Source organism: Haliaeetus albicilla, chromosome 11 (genome assembly GCF_947461875.1).
Source record: "Haliaeetus albicilla chromosome 11, bHalAlb1.1, whole genome shotgun sequence".
In the NCBI taxonomy this organism is placed as follows: domain Eukaryota; kingdom Metazoa; phylum Chordata; class Aves; order Accipitriformes; family Accipitridae; genus Haliaeetus; species Haliaeetus albicilla.
The window spans coordinates 901,433-914,128 of NC_091493.1; the positions used below are offsets into that span (position 1 = coordinate 901,433).

The 12,696-nt window shown below is 36.4% G+C and overlaps 1 protein-coding gene across 3 annotated transcripts in view; it reads right to left on the reverse strand.

Annotated features, from left to right (window-relative positions):
* The window catches only part of CTNNA3 (catenin alpha 3), a 531,540-nt gene that overhangs the window by 69,341 nt on the left and 449,503 nt on the right, over positions 1–12,696 (reverse strand). For all 3 annotated transcript variants that reach the window (XM_069795730.1, XM_069795731.1, XM_069795729.1), the window contains one exon: positions 3,808–3,900. In XM_069795730.1, coding sequence (XP_069651831.1) covers positions 3,808–3,900 — 93 coding nt within the window. The remainder of the gene's footprint in view (positions 1–3,807; positions 3,901–12,696) is intronic.

The following is a 12,696-nucleotide window of genomic DNA, read 5'->3' on the forward strand; positions in this document are numbered from 1 at the left end:
TCACTGGTTCTCATGTCGTCCTCACAAATAATTTAAGGAAATATGATCTAGATGTAATTGCCATTGGGTGGATGTCATACTGGTTAGAAAACTGCTCACAGAATACTTATCAAGAACACATGCCAAGCCAGAGGGATTCATCAGGCGAAATTCTGAAGGGACCTGCCCTGACTCTGGCATTATTCAGTATTTTCACTAATGGTGTGGATGATAGAACCAAGAGTACAAATCACACATTTGCAGTGTAAGAGGCCTGGTGTGACATCTAAGAGGCCTGGTTTACAATTCAAAGTGATCTTGAGAAACTTGAGAACTGCTCTGAAAAAATAATAGGATGTATTTCAGCTGAGACAAGTATATGGTTTCACACCTAAGAAATATCACCAATACGCACACAGAACTGAGACAAAACCAAGTTATCAGCGGTTCTGTGGGTGAGGATTTGTAGTTGATCAAAATGTACTCTTGGCAAAAAGACAAACCTCATACAAAACTCATTCTAAAGCATGCATACAGAATAATATAGTGTAAACCTTACACTAGTGCTTGTTGCTGAGACCACAGCTGGCATAATGCATTTAGCAATATAAATACTCTGGACACAAAATTCAAAAAGTCATTAACCAGCTGAAGAGCATGCAGAGGAGAGAAAAAGAGACCAAAAAGACATAGAGAAACCACTCTTTTAAAGGATAAATCGTCCAAAGGATCTTCTTCAGGGATATAAGAGAGTCCTACAAATAATAATCAGTATTGCTATCCAGTTTAATTACTGAGAGATCTCACAGCACATTGCCCAAGTTAACCTGCATCTCACCATGTGGGATGGTGCCATAAGCACGATCATATTCATCTTAGAGATATGGAATTATCTGAGGGAAAGATAAATGAATTCAACACTTCCAAGATTACCTATATACTTGCAGAGTCAGGAACATAAATATGAGGTCAAATTTCAGTGCTGCTATCTCACCACTAACCTGTACTCTCTATATACAGAGACAGATTTTGAAGAAGTTGTTATTAATATATGAGTATTTCCTACATAAGGAAAATGAGATTTCCTACTGAAGATGTAGCCTTTGTTACAAGTGGCATATGCACATCACATCTGGTTTTACGTACTTTATATGTTGTGATAAAAAGAGAAAGAGACAAGGCACTTTCATAAGCACTAGTTCCCTGATGGAGCAGTGAGAGATGTGACACAGGAGAAAATACAACACACTTCACAAAGCAAGAGGAATCAAGAGTGCTGTTATGCAGAACTAGTATCGAGACAGATACATATAAATAAAATTGAATTACTATAGCAGAAATGCCCAAGAGAAAGAATTCAAGGAGGAAAAAAGGTTACTCTGCAATCTTGCCATACCACTTCTGGAACACAGTCATTCTTGGTGTTACCACTGCATGAAGAAGCCTCACAATAGCACATAAAGCTGCTGCAGAACACAAAACGAGACAATCCCTGTCTAAACCTTAAAATCTATCTTCCCTATCAGATTCTTCATATTGCTAAATAGGTTCTATGTATAAATCTTCAAATATCAATATCAAATAGCAATCCAAGCAGAGAGGCCTTAAATCACTGTTCATGTTTGCTGCAGCAGCAAATAGATTTGTTCAAACACTGGTTTAAAAAAAATGTATGTTAAGGTTTCTGTCAATATGTTGATTTAGGCTGAGAAGGTATGTATCTGATTTAGTCAAAGCTGTAATTTTCTATTAATTTGGGGGATAATGTGCCATTTATGGCCTTGATAGCATAATATGAAATCTAGGAAAATTGTTCCCAAGTAAAGATATAGAATCAGGCTTTAAGCAGTGACTGCTATCTAGATCCCCCCAAAAGGAACATTTACAGAACTTGTATTATTTTTGGGACAAATGGAAGAAAAAATAGAAATGTACATCCTATACTGTTAAAATACTGTTTTTTCAGATGTATTAACCATAGTTTATCTATAAATAATGGTGCCTTCCACGTCCCCACCAAATTCACTGACAGTGCAGATTATATATTGTGTGTGTAGTACAAGGAAAAGCATATCCCAGGGATATCTCTTCACAGCAACAACCTATGCCTCTGACTCTTGATAGCCAGCTCACTACCTGCAACAGTCTTCAGCATTTACTTCTTGCTTTGTGTAGTCATCTGGTAGTATGTGTTATTTATGGTTCTCTTTTAAAAAACATTCCCTTTAAAGAAGTACCCTGGTTTATCTGAGAATTGGAAGACCATGTGTGAAAATGTGATCTTTTAAAGCTTTAGTGGATCTTTTGTTACTACATTGTGATAGTAAACATCTACAAACTACTACTTCTGTTTTCCCAGTGAGAGAAAAATCGCAAGTGCATTCATTATGGGATATTTATGAAAATATGCAAGCACACCATCTGTACCTGTTCCAAACAAATTCATAACATCTTATATGGATAACATTTTGAAGGAAAACCTTGCCCTTCTTAACTACAATAGAAATTTTAGCCTGTAATGTCAGGAAAATGTGCTAATATTTACAAAGAGTAATTTAAATTGAAAAGGGCAGCTAGTCTATTTTAATTGCCAATTATGTTTACTGAGTAGTAAGATTGTATGAGGTGATCTTTCACATAGTTGTTGCATTTTTCTCAAAATGCTTTAAGATTCAACTGACAGTTAATTAACATATAATTGATATGCACATATGCAACACAAGTTAACAGCATTCATTTTGGCTAGTGTTTTTTTGTTAGTATTTAGGGTCTTAAAGAAAAACCTTGTGCTGAATAAAAAAAAAAGTGTTTGCTGAAAAACAGATGTGAATTAAAATGCCATTTTCTTGACATAATTCTTTTTGTATTGAAAATGTTTGCTTTTTCCCAACTAGTTCTATCATTTATAATTTCCATTATGGGAATAATACTAGAATCAATCAATTGTGAGAGATCTGTTATTGCTCTAGGTATTGAGCAAACAAGTAATGAAGTAAGACGTTTCTGGCCTCATGGATCTTTGCACTTCAGAAAGTTGTGAAAAGAGTACAGTTTTGCTGAAACATTATTTAAAGTGGAAACATAAAGATTAACGCTTGCTAAATACATCAATTTTGTACTAAGAAACCTTTTGCTATCTCAAAAATGTTTTCAGGCTCTTAAAAATGTTTGAATATAAACAATAAACAAAAACCACTAATGTAGTGAAGTCCTCAGGTTAAATGATGATACAACAGGAAAACCAGATTCATAACTTCCAGAAATACAGAAATTGCCAAATGCTCTGTTAAGTTTTTCGTGATTCCTCATTAATTCACTAGTTAGGCAATAAACTATAGAATAGGTTCACACAACACAGCAGGAAAAGTTTGTAACATACGCACTGCAGTGGCTAAGATTCCAGATACATCCCCTTCTCTTCTGTGCATGTGAACTTTCTCATATGTAGAGGTTATTTTTGGTTAATACACCTTGCAGGCTTCAGTAAGACCCAGATACAAAAAATTCCTTACTAATCTAGCTTCTATTAGACCAAGCCACATTTATGAAACTGTAACCTGTTAGAATTTCATTCAGTAAGTATAAGAATTTTTCTGTCTAATTTACATGTTCGCCAAGTATTTACAACTTAATTACACTGTCTTTTTCTCTTTCAGGTCATACACATCAGTTTTATGCCCTCTGCACATTTTCAGAAATCTATTAAGAGCTGAACAAGACTTTAATGATTCACTGGCATGACTTTACGTGGCTTCATAGGAACAGCAACACAATAGTGTTTTTCCCCCTCATCAAACTGCTTTTGAAATAAACTGGTGTAATACATACCCTGTCCGTTTTCCCTTCAGTCTGAATACTTGTACGACTACGTGCATCATGGTCTTCTTCAAGGTCAGATACATCTTCTAGCTCCTCAGGTGTCTGGGGAAAGAAAAGTGGAAATGGGTTATTCTCTTTTATGGTTAGTCACTTTGGTATTAATGTCGAACTTATATTATAATTTGGTCTAAGATAACGTCTGATAAAAAACAGTCCTGTTGTAGCACTGCACTGGTTACTAAATGCTAACTAAAATCAAATTGTGTCAGACAGCTTTCAACTAGTTCAGAATAGCCATGCTTTAATTAAAGCACTGACTTTTAAAGTTGGTACTTAGGGAAGTTATTTTGTATTTAAATATTGTGTTACTGCTGCTAGCAAAGGTATCTTACAAGAAACCTTTACATGATGAGAATGGATGCCTAGGATTTTAGAACCGTAAGGTTTTTCTACCTTTTTTTACAAGTTTTTCTACTACTTCTTTTCACTGTCCAGAAATACCCATATGCCCACCCTCCCATCTTCACATTAGACATAGTAGATCCAGCAGGCTCTCAAGATGGCCTAATATTTTGTCAGTGGGAGTAAAAGGCTTCAGAATCGCGCTGATTTTTGTTGCTACACTGACATCAGAGAGTGGTCCAAGTCAGCTATGTGCCCTGAGAGGGAAAGAACACCTCTTGCCCAGTGTTGATTGTATCACTTCTCAATTCTATCAAGCAGCACAAGTTCCTGCACTACAGGAAAAATTAAGTGGCCCTAATTTGCTATTTGTATACCTGGCATTGTTTCATATGCTACTGTCTATTCCTTCTAGTCACCTCAACTGCCATTTAAGCAACACCAGTTTATTACATGAAAATACACATTTGCATTATGATAATCTGCTATCATTTTCTACTGTTGTGATATTTTCTTAGGGCTGTCTGGTTTCTGCTTACAGGTAGATAGGAAGAAGTAGTTCTTACAGGTATCAAATAATGATATCAAGCCATCTTCTCAACAAAGGAAAGTTAATCCCAACAGCATTAGGTAAATATATTTACACTTTATTCAGCATGTAAGCCTTTTACAACCCCTGAACTATTATCCTTCAACCAGTTATTATATATGTTGGGAAAAAAATGTAAATTCTATTTTTAGCCTCCTCTTTTAATAGGCTCTCTGAATTCTCTTCTTCTCTCTTCCTCTCCATTGTTTTTTTGTTGTTGTTTTTTTTGTTGTTGTTGTTTTTTGTTGTTGGGTTTTTTTTTAACTTTTTCTTTCCCCCATAAACTCCAAAACATGAGTGATTTGGGCCGGTCTGTGACTTTTACTGTGTATATTATATGTAATATACTCACAGTTAAAGGGATCTGTTTTGGTAACAGAGGTTTTGGAAACTAATTTCTTTAACTATACAGGAGCAACTCCATCAAAAAACATTGTTTAACTTAGGACAAGAGCAATTTTCTCTATAATCCAGGTCTTCACATTTATTTCCTCCTTCCCACTAACCAACATAGTATAAAAAAAAATAGACTTCATGTAGAAGTTCTGAATTTTATCGTAAATAACTTTGTAAAAAAAGCATAACGAACAGGGCTGTATAACTGACACTAAATATAACATTAAAAGCAAGTCTATTCATAGTAATAAAACACTGTACAATGAAGCACACAAACTTTCAGGCTTATGAACTATTTAAAAAATAATATTGGTTCCGCCAATGCAATAGGGCATTCAAAGAAATTTCCTTTATCAAGTAGATTCACATTTTAAAGAACCAAAAATATATAGAACCACTGGTGACGGATCTACTACTGAATGATCTACTACAAGCATGACATCTGGAGTTCCCATTAGAAGGAAATCCTGACCTTCTTACTATCCCAAAAGCCTGACATGACAAGAGAAGCATGACAAGAGAAGCACTATCAGATAACCCTACCAAAAGATAGGCAGAAGAAACCCTGGTCATTACTTCTACCCAATTTTCCATCATGTCAGATGTAATTTTTTTTAATCCAGAATTGCTATACATTCTCACCTTCTTCTTTTTACTGTCAAGTTACATATAAACAAGATCTGTTGAGAGGAACACTGTAGGGTTCTTTTATTTTATTTCTGGGTCCATAGCATGGTAATGGCACTACATTAAATTGAATAAATCTACCTTCGTATCATTTGGGAAAGCGCCTCTGTGGCCAGAGGGTGGTATATAAACCACTAGAGTTCAACGTCAGCCTTGAAACAAGGTTTAAATAGCACTCCATTACTTCAAGAGCACACAAGTAAATTTCACTCACTGAACAAAATAACAATAATTTCTATGACATAACATCGTAAGAAATAAAGGACTCAAAGCTGGTGCACAATCTGGCAGAAATGTGCTGGTGGTGAAAAATACACCTAGACCCCCTCAAGAAAACAGACAGGCAATCAATTTCGGGGGCAAAGATGAGCATAATGCTACACTGGTAAAGCAGGGAAAAGGAACATTTTCTTTTCAGGCAAAGACTAACAGTGTGATGAAGTCTCTCAGCTTTAGCCCTGGAATTAGATGTAGTAAGAATTCCACAGTAGCCAAAAGCTGTTACCATGCAAAAATTGTTTGAAAACCCGCAGTGTGGAAGGAAATCAGATTTTGTTGTGCAAGCATATCCATGAAATAAAAAATGTATCACTAGCTCACTTTAACTGAAACACTTACAGACGCTCTTATTAGAGGACCAATAACAGAAAGGGTATTAGAACAGAGTAACTTTAGCTTCTCAGGATTACACTGACCAGGGCCCTCAGGCAGGTAATGGCCCTGATTCAGTAAAAGGTTTATAGAAAAAAAGAAATCACTTTCTTCTTAAAGCTACACGATACTTGGTTACTACATAGAGAAATACATTGTGATTCTTAGGTTTTTCTAAACATTAGTTACAATTATCTTCCCCAAATGATCTTAAAGTTGTATTCAGGGTAGCAGGGCACCATTCCTTCCTGGGTGAACACATACTTAGGAATGTTTGACAATCCCACATTTCCAATATAGTTTTTTTCTTCTATAAAACATGGATGTCGTGGTTTAACCCCAGCCAGCAACTGGGAAGACAATTAACTCTATCCCAGATGTTGTAACAGGGTAGAATGGTTAATAATTTTGAGACAGTCACATTATTCTAAGTGAATTTCAGGTCATGTCAGTAAGAGCTTTATACCATCACCACGCCACAATGAATCACAAATATTTACAAAAAAGTTATTTTAGGAGGCATTGAGAGAATTTTGTAAAGTTGTATTGACACTATTTTTCTGTAAAGTCGAACTACATAAATATTACCAGCCTAAAGGTAGAAACCTTAGAGAGCAAAGAGGACAGGACAATGACAATAGTAGAAAACACCTCTAAATGACAGTCTCAGGTAAGCTTTCCATAGACAAAAGCATCAATCTATTAACTGATATGGCACTTTCAAAATTGTAAGTTATAGAACAGAGATCTCTTTCCATCTGCACTGGCATAGGGATTCACTCTCCAATTCTTTACTCATATGCCGTACATTAGGTCAGAATCTAAGTGCAAGCAGGCTCATCTCAGAGCCCCTCTTGGCCCAAATGCTGTCAGAAAACTTTTTTTGTTTGTTTTTAACAATGCATACGCCCTTTTCAGGTTGGTAAAATTTATTTGTGGCTGGGATGATAAGTTTCTTGTAGGAAGCCCATTTTCCTGGCCAGAAGAGTGCACTCCCATTGAGTTCTTCCTAAGTAATTTTCTGCAAAGTCCAGATCTGCCAGTTTTTGAACAATTGGTACTACAGAATTCAGAAAAAAAAGCCTATCCAGTTATTAAAGACTAAGGACAAAGTTTCAAGCTGAAAGAAGCTCTTTGATTCATCAAACCTTAAATCACAAACAATAAACCATAGTCATTTTTGGACACAAAGCATCAAAAATTGAAAAAAAAAAACCCCAACACAGCAAACCACCATAATAATGAGAACAAAAGAAGTAGTTACTCAACCCTTTTTTCTCCTTGGAAGCTGTTTTATTGAATTTAATCCAAGAATTGGGGTTTTTCATATTACTTTCATGATCCACTATTTATTAAATACCTGAGACACACATGTGTCTGCTCATATGAATATTCCATGTGTGAACACACGGGTATTCCATATCGGGAAAACTGAACATAATGCAACTCTCTGCTGGTTCTGAAATCTACCCTCACTTTGAATGCTATAGTAAGAAAATGTTATTGCATGTTTGAACTGGTCTGGACTACCAGGGCTTGTAACACAAAATAGGGTGCTATCATCCACAAACAGAAATTTTGCACAGGAAGAACAGCAGAGCTTGAGGACTGGAATAAGAATGGAAGGAATTTGAAAGGTTTTTTAAGGTTGAGTATTTAGGGGCCTGACAAACTGTACATAATCTGCGACATAAACTGGAGTCTCAGCAACTGGAAGTGACAGAAGAGAAAGAGGACAGGACAAATACAAGACATAAATGGCAAATTCATTATTAAGACAGAGAAAGTATGGAATTTCCAGTAAGTGTTAAGGAACAATGCTGAGGTACAATGAAGTCCTGTGCAAGACTCTGGCCAGCAACAACCTACAAACTCATGTGTGAAGCGGAGTGGTAAAAAGAGTTCAGAAATAAATTAAACAGGAAAATTTAGACAAAGGTTTCCAGCAGCCACAGGAAGAGAACTCTTGAATAGCCTCCCCTAGAGGTGCTAGAGGATGGGAGAAATCAATTATAAGATGAAGCCTGAGCAGCCTACAAACAAGGTTATGTACCAGCTGGCTGCAAGAGTGGAGGCGTGAGACGGGATGGGACAGGATGGGATGGGACGCCTGCCCCAGCCTCCTGGCCCATGATTCTAAGAGGGATTTTGGTCATTTGTGAAAAGCCTTTGACAACCCCAACAAAAATGCATTCAGGCGTGACCCTACACATTTAAGACGAATATTACATTACTACTGCTTACATGTTATACAAGTAGTGCGCACTCCTTTCTACATTTCAGTGCTTGTATTAAATCTGCATTCTTGGTGGTTTTGCTACAGAAGACTCAGGCTGAGGACTCGAAATCATATTTATAGCCAAGTCTAGTACTGGTGAATTTTACACCTTCAGGGTATTCAACTTCAAGCTGCAATAACAAGTCATTACTATTGCACATGGGTGATTTCAGGCTATGAATTACCTTTTCATCTATGAAATGAAAAACACTCTCTGATGACAAACCTTTTAATTTGCTTTTCTACTAGGATTTTAAAGAGAATAACTAATAAAAACAAGGTCCGGCATTAGTCTTTAGATCTCTGCCAGTCTCTCCAAACTGGGTGCAAATGTGCTCTTTGGCTTATCTGCTTTTTAATCCAAGCTTTGTAGAACAATGTATTTGACTAGGTTTCACAGCATTTTCTGCAACACAAAGTTTTTTATGCAAACTCTCCTCAAAAGTGATTATCCAAACAACTTTAGATCATTCATTTTTAAAGGTCACATACACCCATGAAACCATCAATCCTGCAAATAAAGGGTCTCAGGTGTTAAAAATAATGCAGAGCCAAGTCTGAAAGCTCAAGATATACACTGTAAATGGACAAAGAGGCATCATGATGTGAAAGAAGGAAGCTATCCTCTTATCTAACGTTCAATTAAATGCTGACCTTTAAACTGTCATTATATGCCCTTCTACTTTTCTTATCTTGGTTTCAACACCCCCATCAGTCATTCTTTTTCCCAAATGAATACTACAATGCAGTGCAGACAAACACCTTAACAGGAGCTAGTTGGTAAGTGATGTCTTTATTATACCACCCCAAATACAGAGTTATTTGTGGTATGTAAATACTGCAGCAGCAACAGAAATGCTTGTATGCACTCTAGGAGGATCAGAATTTGTCTATTATGTTCTTCACTGAGAACAGAATGGGTTTAAAGAGATTATCTATTCTACTCTGGACATTTGACTAATGCTTGTATTTCAAAAATTTCATCATGTCAAGCAGCATGTCATTCAGTATAACAAACTGTGGTAAACGTGTCACAAACGGGCCCTCTGCAAATATCTAGCTAGTGTCTGATATTTTTGTGTATTAGTCACAATACCACCGTTATCCCACACTTAATTCTGCCAGATGACAGGCTGCCAGAGAAAAGAGTTTTGACACACTAGAGGGAGAACAAGAAATTGCAAGCATTATTTATTTTTCCTGACTAATTTACTAAGAACTTCATGTAATTGGTGCTATCTATTCACTAAAAGCACTTTTCAAGTTTTTGCTAAAAGCAATTATTTTGACTGTTATTTTGAAAACAATAAACACCTACATTATAAAGGGCAAATTAAAATCCTATGTTCTTAATCTGTCAACATAGCGACATCTCAATGCCATGGCCAACACCACCCCCCCTATTTATCATTAAAATGATCATACCTCTATTCTTGAAATCTATTCTTGGCACTTCCCTTAAAATGACGTCTTTTGCATACCACGTTATTTGGGATATTATGAATATAAAGCTAACAAATGATTAACTAAACCAGCTATCAGAACTCTGTCTTTGGTAGCAGCATTGTGACCAACTGCTAGCAAGGAATTTGTCATCAAGTAATAATAAAATCCTTATCCTGCCATAGCCTGTACACATTACAGATGGTTCATTTTCAAATGTAGGTGATAAACAGTTCTTGTTACCAACAGACAGAATTGTGCAAAAGATTTTTTATATATTTAAGCTGTAATTTCAGATAAGATTAGTGGTGAGAGCAAAACTTTGGTGAAGACCAAACAGTTTAATTAATAATGAGAATAAATGACAACCTTCAGCACTGAAGGATGAAAGTATTTTCAATAAAAAAAAGATTATCTTATATGGTGGAGAGTCGAGGTTTTAAAAATAATAAATGCCGTGAACTCATAGTATGGGGCAAAAGTTACCTTATTACTACTGGATGCTAGGAGGTTTTGCTTGCTCATTTAACAGTAAGCCAATTTACAACATTCTGCTCCAGCAGATTAAGACAAAAAAGTGAAGATTAATCACCATTAGAAACAGCTAGACAGATCAATAGCCTGACTCCACGTGATAATTCCTGTATTTTCAGTTCCCAGTGAGCGTACATTAGGATAACAGTCTTCTCAATAAATGGCCTGGGAGATAGAAAGGATGTGAGCAGAGGAGTGTAACTGAAAAGTCTGAAATGGAATTTTTGAGAAGTGCCTTCTGAAAATCCTTTTAAAGTAAAAACTGTGACGTTGTCACAGCTGAGTAAATTGGCACAGAGTTTTAGCACCTATTTTCGATCCTAAGTTACACCGCTTGCTGGAAACCTGTATTTCAGCTCTGTTTTCATTCCTTCCTTTCTTGAAGTTTCGTTGTACCTCTCGAAGCACTGATGGTACCTTTGTGGGTATGCCACTCTCGCATAATGCGGAGAACAATTCAAAGAGAATTTTACTCCTGAAAATACTGACCTAGTTATGCTGTTGCAAAAGCACTGAACACATATTTAAATCTAAAAAGCTGGGGGAAACTTTAAAGTTGCCTGAAAATCACAAACAGTAATGGTATTGTAACCATAAGGGTCAAAAGATACAAGGAAGATAGGATTTATAGATGAGGTAGCAGTTTTTATAAAATGAACAGCATGATCATAAAAGAAGCTAAGATTTCAGGAGTACAAATTCTTCATCAGGTACCTGAGGACTCACTTGGGAACCTGAAAACTTGTTTACTTTTTTCCAGTTATTTCATTTCAAGGAAGCACTTTTTTGGTATGACTTTTAAAAGAATTTAATATCCCAAATAACAACAACAGAAAATATGATCAAACACAGCCATTACAATCATACACCTCTCTTGCAACCAAAGTCCCTGTCTTCACTCCATGAAAACCATGACAACTGATACACAGCTCCACACAAAGTGTATCCTTTGCTTATGCTTATTAAGTAGGAAAACTTCATCACGTGGCTTAGAAGCTTCCATTTTTAACTCAGAAAATTAGTAATTAACAAGAACAGAACAGTAGTTTTTAATATAAGTGATCTGTTGTTCTGCTGATCTAAAACGTATTCCCCGTTTCCTCTGCTGGGCTGGCATACATTTGCTCCATCTAGTGGGAAGCTAATTAAGACTTTTCATTTTTAATGGAAATACTTCTTAAGTTGTTTGAAAACAGTGAAAAGCCAACTGAGCCGTTGTTCTCACTTTTGCCAGTAATCTTTATAAGTTAGTTATATATGGCCTACCAATTTTATAGTTGTGTTTAAAATGTAAGACTTTATTTCTAAACATTACTCCAACATTCGAAAATGAAAAGAACTTGTTTTCTCTATCACATCTGTATGTATTAGAAGTAGTCTAAAACACCATTACTGTAGGACTGGCTAACTCCAAAGGCAACCAAACAGATGCTTTCCATTTTAACTCTTCAACAATTCATGATGGTTCCCATTTTCAAAAAAAGGACAGAAGAACAAACTGGGAAAGTTCAGGTTGCTCAGCCTCTCTTCAGTCCCTGGGAAAATCATGGACTGACTCCTCTTGGAACACACTTCCAGGCACATGAAGGACACAGTGATGACTATGAATAGTCAGTACAGATCTCCCAAGGGTAAATCATGCCTCATCAACCTGACCACCTTCTTCCACATTTCTGGATGAGGGAAGTACAGTGCCTATCATTCAGAAAGGCTCTTCATACCATCGCCCAGTTTCTGTAACCAAGTTGGGACATTAGACTTTGGATGGCTGAACAACTAGATGGATAAAAACTGGTCAGATGATCCAGCTCAGAAGGCAACGGTTCATGGGTTGTACCCTACCTGGTGGCTGGGAACAAGAGTACCACAGAAGTCTATGCTAAGACCAGTTCTGTATGACATCTTTACCAAGGGTCTG